This window comes from Kogia breviceps, chromosome 17, assembly GCF_026419965.1.
Source record: "Kogia breviceps isolate mKogBre1 chromosome 17, mKogBre1 haplotype 1, whole genome shotgun sequence".
Classification (NCBI taxonomy): domain Eukaryota; kingdom Metazoa; phylum Chordata; class Mammalia; order Artiodactyla; family Physeteridae; genus Kogia; species Kogia breviceps.
Genome location: NC_081326.1, coordinates 42,884,258 through 42,906,282, shown reverse-complemented (window position 1 = coordinate 42,906,282; position 22,025 = coordinate 42,884,258). Strand labels below are relative to the sequence as shown.

The window sequence follows — 22,025 nt, the reverse complement described above, 5'->3', positions numbered from 1 at the left end:
TGGAGTATAATTGCTTTACAATGTTGTGTCAGTTTCTGCTGCATAACAAAGTGAATCAGCTATATGTATACATATATCCTCATATCCCCTCCCACTTGTGTCTCCCTCCCACCCTCCCTATCCCACGCCTCTAGGTAGTCACAAAGCACTGAGCTGATCTCCCTGTGTTATGCAGCTGCTTCCCACTAGCTATCTACTTTACATTTGGTAGTGTATATATGTCAATGCTACTCTCTCACTTTGTCCCAACCTCCCCTCCCCCTCCCGAGGTCCTCAAGTCCGTTCTCTACGTATGTGCCTTTATTTCTGTGCTGCCCCTAGGTTCATCAGAACCACTTTTTTTTTAGTTTCCATATATACCTACATCAATTTTAGATTAATTTATTTTGTTCTTCTGTTTATGTGTTATGTCACAGCTATTAGCCTGCGATGTCTTATACGCATGAAATGTGTTTATCTCAATTTTGATGTGGCTTTTCTATAATCCTAAGTGTCTTTATTTATGTCTATCAGAGGACTTTCCACATTGTACTTGAATAGTTAATTAACCTGTCTGTTTTTTTGATTGGGTGATGAGCTCTGAAAGGGATAGACACATATTAGAAGTTATTTTATTTTGTATCTTTGGTGTAAAAGACATTCCATGGCATAAATTGTATGTTCAAAAGACTGTTAATTTCTGACAAGGTCGCCAAGACCATTCAATGGGAAAAGAACACTCTCTTCAGCAAATGTTGCTGGGACAACTGGATATCCAACATGCAAAAGAACGAGGTTGGGTTTTTTATCACATACTGTATACAAAAATAAACAAACAAAAAACATTAAAATAAATCAATAACCTAATTGTAAGCACTAAACCCATAAAACTCTTAGAATAATACAGGTATAAATCTTCATGACCTTGAATTTGGCAATGGATTCTTAGATATGACACCAAAAGCATAGGCAACAAGAGAAAAAAATAGATGAGACTTCATTGAAGTTAAAAACTTGTGCATCAAAGATCATTATCAAGAAAATGAAAAGATCATTTGTAAATCATATATCTGATAAGGGTATAGTACTCATAATAAATAAAGTACTCGTGGCCCAGATCAAGATGGTGGAACAGAAGGATGTGGAGCTCACCTCCTCTCACAAATAAATCAAAAATACATCTACATGTGGAACAATTCTCACAGAATACCTACTGAATGTTGGCAGAAGATCTCTTACAACCAAAGCTGCAAGAAATATCACCACATAACTGGGAAGGACAAAAGAAAAAAACAAAAAGGAATGAGGACAGGACCTGTACTCCTGGGAGGGATCTGTGAAAGAGGAAAGGTTTGCTCAACCTGCGAACCCCCTGCTTTGGCTGGGAGATCAGTTGGGATAGATAGGGAGCTTCAGAGGCTCAGAAGAGAGTGCAGCAGCCAGACTGCAGCAGGCAGAACAGAGAAAGACCAGCACAGATGGTCCTGGCCACCTCGATGCACTCCCAAACCCAAGATGTGTGCCTGCTGGTGTGTGCGGGGACTGGGGTGTTGAAACTCGAGCTTCAGCAGACAGACTGGGGAGAGGACTGGGGTTGGCTGGACGGAGACAGCCTGAAGGAACTGGAGTGTGGTCTGAGCTGCAACATCCTAGTCCACTGTTGCTAATACACTCTCCGAAGGGAGGGGTGGGGCCCCACCATAGCATCCTCATTGTTGGAGTGCTCACAGCAGGCACAGCTACACATCTACAAGGCCTGGGAGCATGCAAGTGCCAGTGGTTGCCCAAACATGGAGGTGGGGCTGAAATCTGAGCTGATGCCTAGGGGCTGCACTACTTTGCGGCATTTACTCCACTGGTGGCTTTGGGAGTTCAGTGCCTGCAGGACATCCAAGTGGATTACTAGCACTCCTGCGCCTGGGGATAAAACCCAATCTAGTAGTAATGAATAGCAGACTAAATGACACAGAAGAATGAATACATGATTTGGAAGAGACAGAATAATGGAAATTACCCAGTCAGAACTGCAGACAGAAAGACAAGTTAAAAAAAAAAAAAAAATGAAAGAAACATATGAAATCTATGAGATAATATAAAGTGTGCCAACCTATGCATAACAGGGGTTCCAAAAAGAGAAGGGAGAGAGAAGGGGATCAAACATGTATTTGAAGAAATTATGGGTGAAAAATTCCCAAACCTGGGGAAATAAATATATTCAAGTAAAGGAAGCATAGAGGGTCCCAAACAAGAGGAAACTAAACAGACCTACACAACGACATATCATAACTAAAATGGCAAAAGTTATAGAGAGGATTGTAAAGGCAACAAGAGAAAAATGAAGAGTTAGTTAAAAGGGAACCCCCATAATGCTATCAGCTGATTTCCTACAGAAATGTTGCAGACCAGAAGGGACTAGCAAGATATATTCAAAGTCCTCAAAGGAAAAAACCAACAACCGAGGATACTCTACCCAGCAAGATTATCATTTAGAATAGGAGAGAGAAAGAATTTCTCAGACAAGCAAGAACTAAAAGAGTACAGCAATACTAAAGCTATCCTAAAATAAATATTGAAAGGTCTTCTCTAAATACAAAAGAAACAATAATCTATAGGAAAGGGAAAATCACAGTGGGAAAGTAAATCACTTAAATAAGCCGGCATATAGATTAAAAAAATTTTTTTTTCTGTGAAAGTGATAACTACAATGAACATCAAAAGGATAAACATGAAAATTTGTAAAAGAGAACACCAAAATCATAAAATGTGGGAGAAGGGAGTAAGAAAATGTAGACTTTTTTTTTTTTCAGAATGTGTTTCAGCCTATATGACTGTCAGTCTAAAGCAAGCAGTTATAGTAATGGTTTAACATAACTGAAAAACTGGTAACCACAAATCAAAAACATACAATAGATTCACAAAAACCAAAAAGAAGACAACACAAGTGTAGTACAAAAGAAAACCATCAAACCAGAAAAGGAAAAACAAAAAGAAAAAGAAGGGAACAAAGAAGAAATCAACTGGAAAACAAGGTTTAAAATGGCAATAAATACATATCTACCAATATTTACCTTAAATGTCAATGGACTAAATGCTCCAATCAAAAGACACAGAGTACCAGATTAGATAATGAAACAAGAGCCTACAATATGCTGCCTACAAGAGACCCACTTTAGGGCAAAGGAAACACATAGATTGAAAGTGACAGGATGGAAAAAGATATTTCATGCAAATGGAAATGACAAGAAAGTGAGGGTAGCAATACTCATATCAGACACAATAGACTTTAAAACAAAGGCCATAGAGAAAGATAAAGAAGGACAGCATATAATACAAGAAGAAGGTATTATACTCATTAACATTCATGCACCCAATATAGGAGCACCTAGATACATAAAACAAATACTAATAGACATAAAGAAAGAAACAGACAGGGATACAATAATAGTAGAAGAGTTTAACACCCCAATGACATCAATGGACAGATCTTCCAGTCAGAAGAATCAATACAGCAATAGAGATCCTAAATGACACAACGGAACAGATAGACTTAATTGATATTTTCAGGACATTACATCCCCAAAAAACAGAATACACATTCTTTTCAAGTGCACATGGAACATTCTCTAGGACAGACCACATAGTAGGACACAAAACAAGACAACAAATTTAAGAGGATAGAAATTATTTCAAGCATCTTTCCTGTCCACAATGGCATGAAACTAGAAATCAAAAACAGAAAGAGAAATAAGAAAAAAAATGATTACATGGAGACTAAACAACATGCTACTAAAAAAACCAATGATCAATGATGAGACCAAAGGGGAAATAAACACCTTGAGACAAATGACAACGAAAACACAACCATACAAAATCTATGGGATGCAGCAAAAGCATTTCTAAGAGGGAAGTTCATACAGGTCTTCCTCAAAATCAAGAAAATCTCAAATAAACAACCTAACCTACCACCTAAAAGAATTAGAAAAAGAACAAACAAAACCTAAAGTCAGCAAAAGGAAGGAAATAATAAATAACAGAGAGGAAACAAATAAAATAGAGATTAAAAAAATAGAAAAAATTCAATAAAACCAAGAGCTGGTTCTTCTTCTTTTTTTAAAAAAAATATTTATTTATTTATTTCATTGCATCGGGTCTTAGTTGCAGCACGTGGGATCTATGTTGCCATGTGCGGGATGTCAGTCGTGGCATATGGGATCTTTTGGTTGTGGCATGTGGGATCTTTAGTTGTGGCATGTGGGATCTTTAGTTGTAGCATGCAGGATCTTTAGTTGCAACACATGGGATTTAGTTCCCTGACCAGGGATAGAACCTGGGCCCCCTGCCTTGGGAGAGTGGAGTCTTAGCCACTGGACCATCAGGGAAGTCCCAAGAGCTGGTTCTCTGAAAGGGTAAACAAAATTAAAAGACCTCTGGACAGGCTCACCAAGAAGAGAGGACACAAATAAACAAAATAAGAAATGAAGGAGGAGAGATAACAACCTATACCACAGAAATACAAAAAAAAAAAAAAAAAAAAAAAACCGAAGAGAATTTTATGAACATTATATGCCAACCAATTGGAGAAGCTAGAAGAAATGCACAGGTTTCTAGATACATACAGCCCACCAAAACTGAATCAAGAAGAAAAAGATAATTTGAACAGACCGATCATTAGAAGTCAAATAGAATCTGCAATTAAAAAAAGAAAAATCCTTGCAAACAAAAGTCTAGGACCAGATGGCTTCACTGGGGAACTCTACCAAACATACAAAGAACTTATACCAACCCTTCTCAAATTCTTCCAAAAGACTAAGGAGGAGGGAACACTCCCAAAATCATCCTATGAAGCCACCATCGCCCTGATACCAAAACCAGACAAAGACACTACCAAAAAAGAAAATTACAAGTCAATATCTTTGATGAATATAGATGCAAATATTTTCAACAAAATATTAGCAAACCAAATGTAACAACACATAAGAAAGACCATACATCATGATCCAGTTGGATTCACCTCAGGGTCACAAGGTTGGTTCAACATATGCAAATCAATCAACATAAGCAAATACACCACACATCAACAAAAGAAAAGACAAAAACCACATGATCATCTTAATAGATACACAAAAAGCATTTGACAAAATTCAACATCCACTCGTGATAAAACCTCTTACCAAAGAGGGTATAGAGGGACATATCTCAATATAATAAAAGCTAATTTATGACAAACCACAGCCAACATAATGCTCAATAGGTGAAAAGCTGAAAGCCTTCCTGTTAAAATCTGGAACAAAACAAGGATGCCCACTCTCACCACTTCTATTCAACACAGTATTGGAAGCACTAGCCACAGCAATCAGACAGGAAAAAGAAATAAAAGGTATCCAAATTGGAAGGGAAGAGATAAAACTGCCACTATATGTAGATGACATGATACTATATGTAGAAAATCCTAAAGACTCCACACAAAAACTGCTAGTACTGATAAACAAATTCAGCAAGGTAGAAGGATACAAGATTAACATACAGAAATCGGTTTCATTTCTTTACACTAACACTGAAATATCAGAAAGGGAAAGTAGAAAACAATCTTTTAAAATTGCATCAAAAAAAAAAAAATCTAGAAATAAACCTCACCAAGGAGGTGAAAGACTTATATGCTGAGAACTATAAAACAATGATAAAGGAAGTTGAAGATGATTCAGATAAATGGAAAGATAGCCTATGCTTTGGGACTGAAAGAATTAATAGTTAAAATGGCCATTCTACCCAAAGCAAACTACAGAATTAATGCAATCCCTTACTTATAACATTTTTCACAGAACTAGAACAAATACTTCAAAAATTTATATGGAACCATAAAAGTCCCAGAATTGCCAAAGCAATATTGAGGAAAAAGAACAAACCTAGAGGCAAAACCCTCTCAAACTTCAGACATTAATACAAAGCTACAGTGGTCAAAACAGTGTGGTACTGGCACAAAAAACAGACATATGGATCAGTGGAGTGGAATAGAGAGCCCAGAAATAAACCCACATACCTACGGTCAATTAATCTTCGACAAAGGAGGAGAAGTCTCTTTAGCAAGTGGTGTTGGGAAAGCTGGACAGCTGCATGTAAATCAATGAAGTAGAACACTCCCTCATACCTTACACAAAAAATAAACTCAAAATGGTTTAAAGACTTAAATATAAGACATGACACCATAAAAATCTTAGAAGAGAACAAAGGCAAAACATTCTCTGACATAAATCATACCAATGTTTTCTTAGGTCAGTCTCCCAAGGCAAAAATAAACAAATGGGACCTAATCAAACTTATAAGCTTTTGCACAGCAAAGGAGAGCATAAACAAAATGAAAAGACAACCTACAGACTGGGAGAAAATATTTGTAAATGATGTAACCAACAAGGTCTTAATTTCCAAAATATACAAACAGCTCATACAACTCAGTAACAAAAACAAACAAGCCAATCGAAAAATGGGCAGAAGACCTAAATAGACATTTCTCCAAAGAAGACATACGGATGGCTAATAGGCACATGAAAAGATTCTCAACATCATTAATTATTAGAGAAATGCAAATCAAAACTACAATGAGGTATCACTTCACACCAGTCACAATGGACATCATTAAAAAGTCTACACAAAAAACAGGTAAAGAAGATATCTCTTCTTTCATGCATTTGTTTAAGGAGAAATGATGTTTTGCAGCCTAAATTTAGTTTAGAGAATCTGATTTGATAAAATATTGAGACCTTTCATAATATTTTTATTTTCTCGTGTCATAGGGAAACTTGTATGAATATTTACATTTATTGCTAACTTGTTATCTATGTAAGTAAACCTGTAGTTGAAAATATGATTTGAATAAAGAGTCTCACAGACTCTAAGACTTTACAAACTATTGCCATGTTCTGTGATTACAATTTTCAGAAGAAAACTGAAATTCTGATTGGTTACCTTACTAGTCATTTTTTGTAATAGGAATAACAGTGTAACTGGAATCTCTATATTTCTAACTGGTATAAATTCTTGTAAATTTCTTCTGTCTGAACAGAATAAAATCATTGGCACTCCCTCCCCACACCAAAAAGACTTCTACACATAATAAATGCTGGAGTGGGTGTGGAGAAAAGGGAACCCTCCTACACTGTTGGTGGAAATGTAAATTGGTGCAGCCTCTATGGAAAACAGTATGGAGCTTCCTTAAAAAACTAAAAAGAGTTGCCATATGATCCAGCAATCCCACTCCTTGGCATATACCCAGACAAAACTCTAATTCAGAAAGATACATGTACCCCAATGTTCATAGCAGCACTATTTACAATAGCTAGGACACGGAAGCAACCTAAATGTCCACTGACAGATGAATGGATAAAGAAGATGTGGTACATATACACAGTGGAATATTACTCAGCCATTAAGAAGAAAGAAATAATGCCATTTGTAGTAACAGGGATGGACCTAGAGATTTTCATACTAAGTGAGGTAAGTCAGAGAAAGACAAATATCATATGATATCACTTATATGCGGAATCTAAAATATTGTACAAATGAACTTATTTACAAAACAGAAATAAACTCAGACAGAGAAAACAAAATTATGGTTACCCAAGGGGGAAAGGGGGTAAATGGAGGGATAAAGTAGGAGTTTGGGATTAGCAGATACAAACTACTATATATAAAACAAACAACAAGGTCCTACTGTATAGCACAGAAAACTATATTCAGTATCTTGTAATAAACCCCAATGGAAAAGAATATAAAGAAGAATATATATGTATATGTATAACTGAATCACTTTGCTGTACACCAGAAACTAATACAACATTGTAAATCGATTTACTTCAATAAAAATTTTAAAAATTTAAAAGTTAAATAAAAAAAGAACTCCTACAGATCATCAACTAAAAGGCAACTCAATTTGAAAATGGGCAAGGGACTTCCCCATTGGTGCAGTGGTTAAGAATCTGCCTGACAATGCAGGGGACGTGAGTTTGAGCCCTGGTCCGGGAAGACCCCACATGCCGCGGAGCAACTAAGCCCGTGTGCCACAACTACTGAGCCTGAACTCTAGAGCCCACGAGCCACAACTACTGAGCCCGTGTGCCACAACTACTGAAGCTCGTGCACCTAGAGCCTGTGCTCTGCAAAAAGAGAAGCCACTGCAATGAGAAGCAGAGAAAGCCTGCGCGCAGCAACAAAGACCCAACGCAGCCAAAAATAAAAATAAAAATAAAAGGGCAAAGACTTGAATAAACAATTTTTTCAAAGAAGATCTACAAAGGCAACAAGCACAAGAACCTGATAAGGAAAGACTTTTTTAAAATCTGACTTTGAATATAATGGGTTTTAAGGGAAAATGTGAATGAATCCTTAGCCTGAAGTGGAACCTTTCATCAAATAACAAGCTTTAAAAAAAAAAAAAATTCTGATACAACTTTAAATTTGTAATAATTGCAGTGTAACAGTGGTAGGACTAGCAGGTTTCCAAGCAAAATCATCAGCTACAATTACAAAATCTATTTAATGATCATCATGAAATGCAGAAACAATACCAAAACATTTAGGTTGGGCATGCTAAAGACTGTATCATCAATTGCTCTTCTGTCAATGAAATATTAAAACGTGGAGAAAGTTTCTCAACCATTTCCCACCTGCTGGCCATATTCCACTCAAGGGCTGGATTCTGAGAATTTCTTTCATTCTCTGTTAGCACCCCTCCTGTGCCACTTTCCTTCTCTGGTTTTAGTTGATCCCACTGCGCAGTACCAATATTGATGGACTGCAGATCTATTTGGTATTGTCTGTCTTCAATTTCTGATCCAGGGTCTCGAAGAATTCCTAAATTCAAGGCTCTCCTGTAAAGGCAGTGAAAAAAAGTGAATAGATAAAATAAGTATTCTATGTTTACTTTGCTCACTAACATCATGTTATTACCTTTTTTTTCCTTTGGATTACTGGGTTAATCAAATCTATGAGGCAGGTATTAGAAAGTTACTACATACTAATGACATGAAAACATACCCCAAACTTAGCACTTACAGTATCTACCCTATAATGACTTCTTACGTTATTCCCAGCACTGTGCTATTTTTCTAAGTACTTTCACATTTATGATTTAAATCCTTGAGATGTTGTGAGGTCATATTATTATCTCCATTTTTACTAAAGAGAAAATAATGCAGAGAGGTTGAAAGACTTAGCCAAAGTTACTGAGCTACTATGTGGACAAAACTGCAACTTAAATCCAGGGTTTTGTCTCAAAACCCTGTCTTCTTTGCAATGCTAAACACCTACTTTCCCTTCCTCAGCACTCTGATGTCTTGTTAGGAAAGGTGATGAAGACTTGCTAATCTATTTAACCTATTGCCTTTGGTCCCTTATATAACCCATCATCATATAGACTAAATTCTTGACAAGAGTACATTGCTTACTGATGCAGAAACACAGTAAGGATTACTGGTCCATATAGAGTTGCAACTTTGATCTTATTGGACCCAAGGCTAAGCAAATGAATAAAATTATCAGCAGCTTAAAGCTAGATTAGAGGAAGTAAGTGGTTAAATGTTTCATGAAGGTTTTAGACTGAAAATAGCAAGGTAGTGTAGTAGGGTGGGAAGAAAAGCATTCAGGATTCGGAAGCCAGATAAGACTAAGTTTGTGTGAGTTTGTAATTTTTTAGTTATGTTGGTTCACAGATGCTTTAAAGTGAATAATCAAAAGGAAAGTAACATTTGTCCCCCATGAAAGTTTCAATCAACACAAAAGTGAAATTACATAGAGGATAAAAATAGTTTTACTAGTACAGATACAACTGCAGTGATTAGAAAAGAAATACAATTAATTATATCAATTGAAGACTAATGAAACTAATTAGTGGAGGGAGAAGGGAGGGAAGCACTGAGTCCTAGTGTGAAAACTACAGAGAGACAGTATGAATGTGATCAAGACTACCTCTTGTCTAAGTAAACAGTGTGGGTCAGACTATGCCCAGATGCTGGTCAAACACTGATGGAAGGTGGACGACCACTGAGACTCAAGATGGCAGATGTCTGGGCCAGATGCACAGGAATGGAGATGGCATGCCATTAGGCCAGGCAAGGTGAGGGCTAAGGCTAATGAATTCAAGTGAAGAGAGGAGCAGGGAGAGGAATGCAAATGAATGAACAGGCAGCTCAGGTAGGGAAATATCACAACCTGTTAACGATAAGAGAACAGGGAAACAAACAGGCATTGGTCAAGAAGTCACAGTGTGAACCAGAGAAACTGAATGAATGGACTCTCATTACTCCTAAGGTAAGAGCTGAACCTGGTTTTTGTTTTCTTTTTTCTAACTTAGAAAATTACAATCTAGGAATGGGCATGCAAAGAAACGTGGCTTGAAGTTTTACATGAACCCAAGAATTGCATTAAAAATAGGGCCCATAAAATCTGCCATGAACGCTTTCATTTTACCTTAAAGAAGGCAAAGAAAAAAGGAGTGAATGAGGGTGCAGGTGAGAGGGAGCAACATTGTGAGTACACCTATTTCAGTCAAATGCTTTCCTTTCATTTGAATATTGGTGTAAACCTGTTAATTCTAAAGGCACAGCTTGAACTTCACTTTCTATGAAGCCTTTTCTGACCATCATTTCTTCAAACTCCCTTCCTCCCAAATCTGTGCTCTTAGGGTCCTTCTGTACTTATAAGTACAAGAACATCACAATGACCTGTCAGTCTTTCTCAATATAGCATACATTTCTTGAAGTCAGAAACTACATCTCCTAGTAAGCAATCAGTAAATGCTGTTTCAATTCACTGATTTGAACTGACACAAATCTTTACAAATCTCAAGTGGAGAATCTATCTGTCCACAGCAATAAGAACACACAGTCTTTAGACAGTAAACTGCTGCTGCAGGGCCACATAAACTCTGACATACAGCAAATATCTTTGGCAGTGGGTGGCCTAGCTTATTTTCCTAGATTATTATTCCCCATATAAAAGTTATATTTACTTACTTTAAACTAGCCAATGCTTTCTACATTTTACATAAATTCCCTAAGCCTACTTTTAAAGAAAACTAAAATACTTTTAAGAATCCCTTTGAAGGAAGAAAAAGTATCTTTGGAAATAAAATTAGTACTATATTAAAAGACAAACAAAGCAACCTAGCCCAACATTAACATCAGCCTTTCTATTTTTCTTGGCACTTGGAGAAACTGTAAAGTCATAAGATAAAAACCAGAGAAACACCAAATGTCATTAGTTTTCACCTAGGCTGAAACGCCCCATATTTACTCTTGGCCTTAAATCAAGCTATTTTCCTCCTATTATCTGTCTGTGGAAAACATGACTTTCCACACGTTCTTCTTCTCATGTAAAAATGGGTTGTATATTGAGCAATAGCTTAATACTTCTAAACATGCTAATTACAAACTTTTAAGTTTTCTAAGAACCAGGGTTTGAGATTTTACACTTTTCTTTTTGTTTGCTTTTGAAATTGAAAAATATATTTGTCCTTTTAACCTGATTTGAAAGTTCAGAGAAATGTACAGTATGTGGGTATATAAATCCAACTTAAAAGTTAATTGCAAAACCATTTAAATCAGAGTTGTAGAGAACAGGATAAGCAAAAGACTCATGTGAACTCTGGTCTCAGATTTTTCAATGATCCATGGGCTTGGAGAAACTATTTAACTTCTCTGTTTTAATTATTTCAATATTAAAACTATTACAGAAATAAATAAAATGTATGACTGAAAATTATACTATTCGTAAAGAGTTCCATTATAAATTTTATGACCATTCCTGAAGTATATATTATCTTATATGGTTTTGAATGAATAATATATCTAATCATCAACTAATCATAGATGCACGGCACCATGATAAAACAAAATCAACTTTTCTAATTATGAAAAAACTATTAATGAAAACTATAAAGATAAATGTTCTTTAATATTTCCATGGTTACCTGTTTCCAAAATATTTCCAGTTTCTTCCAAAAATTAGAAAGTCAGAGTGAATCTTCTGATTGAAACAAGTAAAATGCTTGCAGACAATTTAAAGCATCTTTTAAAACACATTTCAGAGCTGGCACTAGAGAACAGAAGGTGCAAAGCCACCCCAAAAAAGTGAAATTAGGAACACTAATAAATAAGCACCTGCCAAAGCCAGCTTTTGCTCTTAGGGTTTCTGCTGAATCCTGCAGAGAGTGATTTTCTCATAATTGCACAGGAGGAGATAAAGCTCAAGGCCCACCTAAGGAGATGGATGAATCTATTTATAGGAGACTGCATAAAAAGCAGGGGTCACGAAGGGCTACATCAACCTTCAAAGGGTGAATTAAAAACAGTTCTCCTAGGAAGACTTGTGATAGAACAGTTCTGTGTCTTGACTGTGACAATGGTTACATGAATATACATATTAGTAAAACTGCACTGAACTAGACACACATATAGATATATTAATACACATGATTAAAAATAAAACTGGTGAGGGAAGTCCCTGGTGGTCCAGTGGTTAGGGCTCCATGCTTCCATGGCAGGGGGCATGGGTTCTATCCCTGGTCAGGGAACTAAGATCCTGCATGCCACATGGTGTGGCCAAAAACCAAACCAAAACAACAACAACAAAAACCTTGTGAAATCTGAATGCAACTGTGGATTGTACTGATGTCACTTTCCTGGTTTAGATATTGTACTATAGTTATGCAAGATCTGAAACCATAAAACGCCTAGAAGAAAACACAGGAGTGTCTGCTCTATGACACTGATCTTGGCAATTTTGGATTTGACACCAAAAGCAAAAATAAACAAGTGTGACTACATCAAACTAAAAATCTTCTACTCAGCAAAGGAAACTGCCAACAAAATGAAAAGGCAACATCTAGAATAAAAATATTTCAAGTATATGTCTGATAAGGGGTTATACTCAAAATATAAGAGGAACTCATATAATTCCATAGCAAAAAACAACCCAATTAAGAAAACCAGCAAAGGATCTGAATAGACATTTTTCCAAAGACATGTAATTGGCCAAAAGGTATTGATACATGAAAAGGTGCTCACTAATCATCAGGAAAATGCAAATCAAGACCATAATGAGATATCACCTCATGCCTGTTAGGATATCTATTAGCAATAAGACAAGGGATAATAAATGCAGGGAGGATATGGAAAAAAGGGAACCCTTGTACACTGTTGGTGGGAATGTAAACTCATACAGCCACTATGTAAAACAGTATGGAGGTTCCTCAAGGAATTAAAAATAGAACCAGCATATGACCCAGCAATCCCACTTTTGGGTATATATCCAAAAGAAATGAAATCATTAATCACAAAGAGATATCTGTACTCCATGTTCATGGCAGCATTGTGCATAAAAGCCTTTTCCATACCTTGTATGGAAACAACCTAAGTGTCCATCAATGAATAAATGGATCAAGCAAATATGGCATCTGCACTTGACCCTTGAACAATCTGGGGCTTAGGGGTACCAACCCTCCAAGCAGTTATGAATCCATGTATAAGTTATGGTCAGCCCTCCATATCCACAGTTCCTCCTCCACAGTTCAGTGGTTCTACATTCACAGTATTTACTATTGAAAAAAAAAAGTGTATGAGTGGACCCGTGTTGCAGTGTTCAAGGGTCAACTGTATATACAATGAAATATCATTCAGCCTTAAAAAAGGAAAACCCTGTCATTTACGACAACATAGATAAATGCGGAGTGCTTATGTATATTACACTGAGTGAAATAAGCCAGAGAAAGACAAATATTGCATTTCACTTATATGTGGAATTTAAAAAAATGTCAAATTCATAGAAGCAGAGAATAGAAAAGTGGTTGCCGTGGGCTATGCAGTTGGGGAAATAGGAAGAGGTTGTCTAAAAGGCACAAACTCTCTGTTATAAAATTAATAAGGTCTGAGGATATAATGTATAACATCATGGTGACTATAGTTGATAACATTGTATTGTATAATTGAAATTTACTAAGAATTTGCTAAGAGAGTAGAATTTACATGTTCTCACACACACACAAAAGGTGGTGGATGTGTTAACTCAATGGGGGAATCCTTTCACTATGTATACATATATCAAATCATAAAGTTGTACACTCTGAATATCTTACAATTTTATTTGTCAATTATACCTCAATAAAGCTGGTGAAAGGTTACACTGAAGGGAACTGGGTAAAGGGCACACAGGAGATGTATTTTTCAACTTCATGTGAATCTACAAGTATTTCAAACTTAAAAAAGTTTAAAAAATGGAAAAAAGCCCTCTTAATGCCCATGCTGAAAGAGACAAGGTAACTTACCAACTTACCCATCTTGACCTTAGCCTTAGCAATGGATAAACAGGGGGAAAAAAAAGACTTTGCCATCGTAAGATAGCACTTGGGGGTTTGAGTTTCCAATGTGTCATGAAAAAATTTTAATTTGGAGAGGCTTGTGCCAGGTAGACAGTGCTACCAGATGACAGGTAAAAGCAAATTCTCTTGAGATGAACTCAATCTGAACTCAAAGAATTGCTGCAGATTTGGTTCTAAGTGAAATGAGAGACTAACAGATACAATGGGCAGAAGAAACAGGCCCTCGAAGATTTCACAAACTGGATTAGTACACATGAAATATAAAATAATTGTTTAAAAAGAAGAAAAAGGGTTTTCAAAATATGAGCAGGATCAAGAAGATATACAAAAGATGTTCCACATCATGTCAACAGGGAAAAGCAAGTTAAAACAAAAAGATACCATTATACACCTATTAGAATGGCCAAAATCCAGAAGACTAACAATACCCAATGCTAGCAAGGATGTGGGGCAACAGGAACTCTCATACACTGCTGGTAGGCATGCAAAATGGTACAGCCACTTTGGAAGACAGTTTGGCGGTTTCTTACAAAACTAAACATACTCTCACCATATGATCCAATAACTGCACTCCTTGGTATTTACCCAAAGGAGTTGAAAACATGTCCACACAAACACCTGCACCTGAATGTTTATAGCAGCTTTATTCATAATTGTCAAAATTGGAATCAACCAAGATGTCCTTTAGTAGATGGATGGATAAATAAACTGTGGTACATCCTATTATTCAGCACAAAAAGGAAATGAGCTATTAAGCCAAGAAAAAAAATAAGGAACTTTAAAGACAAATTACTAAGTGAAAGAAGCTAATCTGAAAAGGCTACATACTGTATAATTTCAACAATATGTCATTTTGGAAAAAGTAAAACTATGGAGACAATAAAAAGATCAATGGCTGAGACAGGTTGGTCAGGGGCAGGAAGGAATAGGCAATGCTCAGAGGACTTTCAGGGCAGTGAAAATATTCTATATGATACTATAATGATAGATACATGTCTTATCATAAATCTGTCCAAACCCATATAATGTCCAACACCGAGTAAATTCTAATGTAAACTATGGACTTTGGGTGATTAGGATGTATCAATGTAGATTCATCAATTGTTACAATGTACTATTCCTCAACTTGAAATATTCACTAATTTTTATTCTTTACCGTATAAGATATACCCATTTTTGTTGTATGCATACTTAAAACCAATTCCAGTTATTATAATACAGAATACTCAGAGTACTTTGCTTTGTTTTTCAGTACTAAATTAAGAAAACATATTCAAAATATTTTCATTCAAATACCATATATTAACTTTTATTAAGCAGTATTAGAACAAGATATCTTGTGAAAGGTACATTTTGCATCTCATGGTACACTAGATATATTTTTAAGGTATAAAAATATAAACAGTTACAGACATAAGATTTGAAACAATTTACTTTTTTTCAAAGGCTGGATATCATTGTACAACTTTTAAAATGCTATTTTCCCTAAGTGAGAATTTTATAACTCAAAATAGCCTAAAAGTAAAAAACAATCTGACTGCAAAGCCAAAAATTAAAGTATATTTTATTCAAGAGAGCTTTGATTTAGTGCACTACATTTTCATAGCACAAGAAATAGTTGCAAAATTATTAAAGAATTCTAATTCTAATTCTAACTAAATTTCTAACAGAAATGCTTGACATCATAAATAGGAATCAAATTTTCTTGTCTCAACTTCACATCCTTCTAAAGGCTCTATGAACTTATTGCAGTTTTTAAAACCTTTTAGCAAGTCAAATCAGGAAAAGGAGTGAGTCAAGATGCCCATAACTCCCTTACCCTTAACACAAAAAGCTGCTTTATTAGCTAAAATATAGGAGTTATAATTGTAATTGCTTTGCCCTTCCGAAATTCATCTCCCATACCATTTGAACCATTTCAGCAGGTGGTATAGGAGGATAAACTAAAGTCTGAAATAGTTGGTCAATGGTATAATCATAAGGAACCAAAGAAGACTTTAAGTATATAACAGGAAACATAGCTTTAATGTTTTCCTTTTTAAATTGATTTAGTCTGGGTCAGGCCTTTTGTATGTTTACATAAGAAACAGCTCATGTTGAATCATTTACCGCCCATTGCTGAATAGGCATATCTTGGGAACTCACTGTAAAGAAGTAAAATTCATTACTTACAGCTCAATTGAGATCTACAAAATGTTAAACAAGCCAGAAAATAGGAATGTATAAAGAAGTAAAATTTATATGTCTTGATTAAATTAAATCTCTTCATCTTTGTCACCAAGTCTCCATAAGTGACAGTAATCTTGAGAGTGTATAGGGCAGGGGATGTAAATGGTTGACCATCAGGCTGAGACCAACTGCCGATTTCCATGACCAATGACTTCAGGCAGGGGTTCTCATCTTCAGAGTGCAGAAGAATCACCCGGAGCTTGTTACAAATGTTAAGTTCTTAAACCTACAGAAATTCTGATTCAGCAGGTCTGGACTAGGGCCGAGGAATATGCCCGCTCCCTTGTTTTGTTTTTTTTAAACAACCTAAACTAGCATCCTTATTGATTCTAAAGACCACATTCTGATACTTAGAGCATCACATCCCTTTGACTTGGAACATCCTGTATCTGGTATATGAACTGAAGGAAGCATGGACAAGAACCAGTAAATCTAAGGCTATCACTTATAAAACAGATAAATTCATACTTGTCCTGCCTCTTTCACCAAATTGTTTAGAAGAAGCATCTCTTCTCTTCTAGGCCAAGATATCTCTGTTAATTCACTTCACACTTGAAGGCTAGGTCAGTGTCTGTTTTCTCACCAGCTTGTACTTAGACACATTACTTGGCACATGGTAGGCTTTTAATATATGAAAGTTGAATAAATAACAAATATTCTTCTTTATTCCCTTCACTTCCCTTGGGGACTTTATTCTCATTTTTTCTTTTTCTCTCCTGCAACTTTACCATTCAAGTTCAATTACTTGAACTAAAATATGTTCAAGTAATTCTCCTTGTAAAAGAGAGAAACTCTCCCCCCTAAGGCCCTGTATATCCCTCTAGCTACCACCCTGCCACATTCCCTTATTTTCCTCTCAGTATTTCTATTTCCTCACTATTTATTTTCTCCTCTAACCAAGAGCTATCAGGTGTCAGCCTTATCCTGCCCTTGAAATTTTACTGGTAAACATCCTCAAACGATTTTCTAATTACCAGACCCAATGGATGACTTTCAGTCATTAACTCACCTAAACTTTCTGGGCATTTGACAATTCAAAATGGCAGTACAGCATGCTGGTGAAAAGCACAGACTGCACAGTTAGCCTGCCTGGATCCATAATTCTACCTCTGCCACCTACCACTGGCTGTCTTTGGGCAAATTAAAGTTTCAGTGCTTCATTTTATTCATCTGAAAAATGAAGTCACTGAGGGGAGTCAAATGAGTTAATGCATGCAAAGTAACAGCTAACACAAAGTAAATAACTAGTATATATAAAGCTATTCTTGCCGTGTTGCTTATTCTTGAAATTTTCCTTCATGAGCTTGCATGGCTCCATGCTCCCTCAAGTGCCTTTCTTTAATCTCCTTTACAAGATTCTTCTGTTTGCCATTTCAATTATTAGTGATGTCCAGGGTTCTATCTTCAGTTTTATTTTATGCTTTATATGCATTCAGCAGCACAACTGATTCACAAATGCCAGTATATGTACTTCTCAATTACATCTCCAATGAAGGAGATAGGTTTCTTAGCATTCCCTTACATTTTCTGGCCCAGTCCATTCTATGATGACTGGCACACATCTACAAAACAGTTGGCTACCATTAGGGTACATGGTCGAGGAAAATGCAGTATAATAACACTGCATTAAAAGCATGAATTTTAATGTCACAATTATATTCAAATTCTGGTTCTACCACTTACAAGCTATACATATATCCTTGGAGAAGTCAACTAACTCAGTGAATATCAGATTCCTCTGTAAGAAGATAATGGTACCTAGCTACATAGGCTTCCTTTGGGAGTAAATGCATAATTTTAACATGTTTAGTATGTTACAAATGACACCTGGTTGTTTTTATTACTACAGTAGATGAGAAAGAAGCCAGCTGGTCTGATTTCAGACTGAATCCATTGGTCTCATTTACTCTGTACTATAAAATCCAAAAGTACACTGAGGATGCAGAGACTTCAATTTAAGCAAATGAGCCCTATAATAATTCCTTGAGTTGAAACAGAATATTAGGCAAGAAAATGGTTTCCCTACATTTCTAGTCCAAGTGATAAATTAATCATGTACTTCACATTCTCAAAAGAAAGAAGGGAGCTATAAAAATAAAGGAGCAAAAACAGAGTAATCCAGTTATTAAATCATTTTCTAAGAATTTCATACATTTCAGAAACTAAAATTAATTTTCAAGCAATATAAACTTTTAAATAAACAAGCGATTTCACATTAATAATGGTTTTATGATGAGGTAATAAAAAAACTCACCTGTTTCAGTTATACAAATTTTAAATGCTTTATGTGTACAAATCCACATGAGTACAAAGTAAAAATGACATGACAGCAGTATTTACCAATTATTTTCCTTTTGATGGCTAAATTGTAGGCAACTTCATTAGAATATAAAACATTTAGCTCTTTCTACTTGAAGAGTCTCAAAATACTCTCATTGCTTAAGCAAATAAGAAAGTAGACTTTCACTGTCTATCTTCAGGCAAACATGAGCTTTGAAGTTTTTTTTTCAGTCACAGATTTGTGCTGATAAGTCCTCACTTGCTCACTCATGTTATAAATGGGGTATATTTACAAGATGATTTTAAAAGTTACAAGGTATACTATGTATGATCGATGTTAAAAGTATATCAAACTGTAACAAACAATTCTCATCCCATGTGCTAAAGAAATGCACTAACTGAACAGGCACTGCATTGAAGAATTTGTTGTTGCGATCGAAAGAAACCACTGTGTGATCTCAGAGAAATTACTGAGAAAGAGACGTACTAGAATATAGAGAAATGGAAATGGTACTTCAATTTTGTAAAATATTTAATTATGATGTTGATTTTCAACAAAATTGATTTTTCATCATCAGAAGGGTTTTGATGAAACCCTTCATCAAAATAGAAATAGAAAGAAATAGAAAGAATAGAAAGTGGTATACATTAGGAGTTATATGAATTAACTAAGAATAGGGGCTTCCCTGGTGGCACAGTCGTTAAGAATCCGCCTGCCAATGCAGGGTACATGAGTTCGAGCCCTGGCCCAGAAAGATCCCACATGCCACAGAGCAACTAAGCCCGTGCACCACAACTACTGAGCCTGCGTGCCACAACTACTGAAGCCCGCGCACCTAGAGCCCGTGCTCCGCAATGAGAAGCCCACGCACAGCAAAGAAGAGTAGCCCCTGCTCACCGCAATGAGAGAAAGACCGCGTGCAGCAACAAAGACCCAACACAGCCAAAAAATCAAGCCAAACCAAACCTATTTCTTTTCTGGTTGTATCATGGTAACATGATAAATGAGAAATCAGCATCAATATTATGGAACTTGATATTTTGAAGATGTGAAACTAAGTTTTTTTTAAAATATAATAAAGAAATATGGCCTTGATGAAAACATAGTAAAATGGATTTAGAGCTGGTTTAATACCCAATCCAAATAATAATGTCTATATGGAGTCAGGTATCTAGCAACATGCCAGAGGATTTGGCTCAATTCAATAATTTTTTATCATTCATTAATTTTAATGAATTCATATAACTTTGTCTTATCAAATTTCCTGATGACAAAGTTGGGAAGTACAGCTAATATAGTGAATGAGAGAATCAGGATTCTAAAATATCACAAAATACTGGAACAGAGTCAAACTAATAAGATGAAATGTAATGGGAACAAATGCAAAATTCCACACATAGGTTCAAATAGCAAATTCTGTAAGTACAAGATGTGAAAGGCTTGAGAACACTTCAGAAAAAAAAGGACAACAACAAAAGAAAGCTTAGAAAAGTTAGGCTGGCTTATGGGAAAGAAAAAATATATCAAAAGCATTGTCAAATGTCATTCTAGCCTTTGAATTTTTAAATAGCCTAACATACACCATACATACTATAAAATTCACAAGATTAGGCAATCTCTTCCTTCTTATACTAATAAAATAGCGCAATTTTTAATACTATTTTTTTCGTTAAAATTCAAACATTAAATTTTTAGAATGAGTGTATTTTATTTGCATAGCTTCAACTCAAATAATAATACATTCATTCATTGATAACATGAGATCAGAGAGATTTTTCCAGAATGTTATAATAATATATTACAGGTGCGTTATGTAAAACCTTCATGGACTTCGAAAACGTGCAAGGACGTGGCATAAAAGTTAACTTTTTTAATGTATAAGAGCCCAGAATGGTCTTACTTAGCAGTGAAGTTTACTGCAATTCCCACACAGGTGACTTTGAAAGGCTAACTGTAAATTTAGTAAAACCCTGCATTCTTCAGGTTTTTTTAGATTTCATTTCTTGAGGTTTCGAAAAATGGTAATAAAATAGATAAAAATTATAATGTATCCTTATTAAAAGATAGTCAGACCTCCTACTTACTTCTAATGCTTCTGCAACACATCTTTGGCAACACTCCTGATTTAGGATTCTTCTATAAAATCTTCTATGGCTGCAAGTCAACTTCTATTATAATAAATCATGAACCACCCAGATTTTATCCAACTGTATTAGCACTCTTTCTCATTCAGATATTTTCTTCATATCTTTATTCCATTTTTTCATTTCATTTACTAAAACAATTGGTTTTGGTAGTTAACAGGTTCCCTATTTATTTCCAAATCTAATTTGAAAATTTCTATGAAATTCTCATGTGTAACATTCCCTCTTGCTCTACTAATCAATCATTACCCATCATCTCCTACTCCTAAAATTACGTTTACAAAGAAGACTTCCTTTCAAAAACCATCATTAAATCAGTATTCAGAATTGGCTCCCCTTTATTCAAAATCTCAGCTAACGATTGTCAGCAATAATAATGGTATTTAAACACACTGGTGAGTAATTAAAAATGAGTTTTTGAAAGACTGTTTACACAGAAAGAGAGATGTTCATATGTATTATTAAATAGGAAAGACAGGTTCTTTAAATTTTCTAAATACCTTCTATAATAAGAAAAAATCCTATAACCCTATACAAGTATTTATGTAAAGCAAATTGTAGCTGAATTAGTTGGACTAAATGCAAATTTCCTAATTCTAAATTGCTTGGGAAATCTTTAAGAAAAATATTGACAAAGATATCTCTCTTTATCTCTTACCAAATTCATTTTTATTAGTATGCTTCTAATTCTATCATTTAAACCTTTTTCTCTTTTATAACATTCTTATTATTCCACATTATTCCCATCCTCTTACCTAACTATAAAGTGGTTCATAATGCAAAATACATAAATATACACATGATAGTAATAATATTAATAATACCACTCTAAAATTTATATAGTTAAATGGTTTGCAGATACTTTTCAATATCATCTCAGGTAAATCACCAACCACAGGGTGTGACAGATAGACTCCATTTTATAGAGGCTGATGATTTAGGTAAGGAGACTGGACAGCAGAGTCTAAACTGGAAACCATACCTTCTGACTACAAATTCAGTCCTCTCTCTTACCTCTTTTCTATAC

General features: G+C 35.4%; 1 protein-coding gene across 9 annotated transcripts in view; it reads right to left on the bottom strand.

Annotated features, from left to right (window-relative positions):
• Positions 1-22,025, bottom strand: part of VPS13B (vacuolar protein sorting 13 homolog B) — a 774,679-nt gene that overhangs the window by 305,995 nt on the left and 446,659 nt on the right. For all 9 annotated transcript variants that reach the window (XR_010837425.1, XM_067017180.1, XM_067017176.1 and 6 more), the window contains one exon: positions 8,637-8,840. Coding sequence is in view for 8 of the 9 variants with exons in the window: in XM_067017180.1 (XP_066873281.1) it covers positions 8,637-8,840 (204 nt within the window). In the remaining variant the exon portion in view is untranslated. The remainder of the gene's footprint in view (positions 1-8,636; positions 8,841-22,025) is intronic.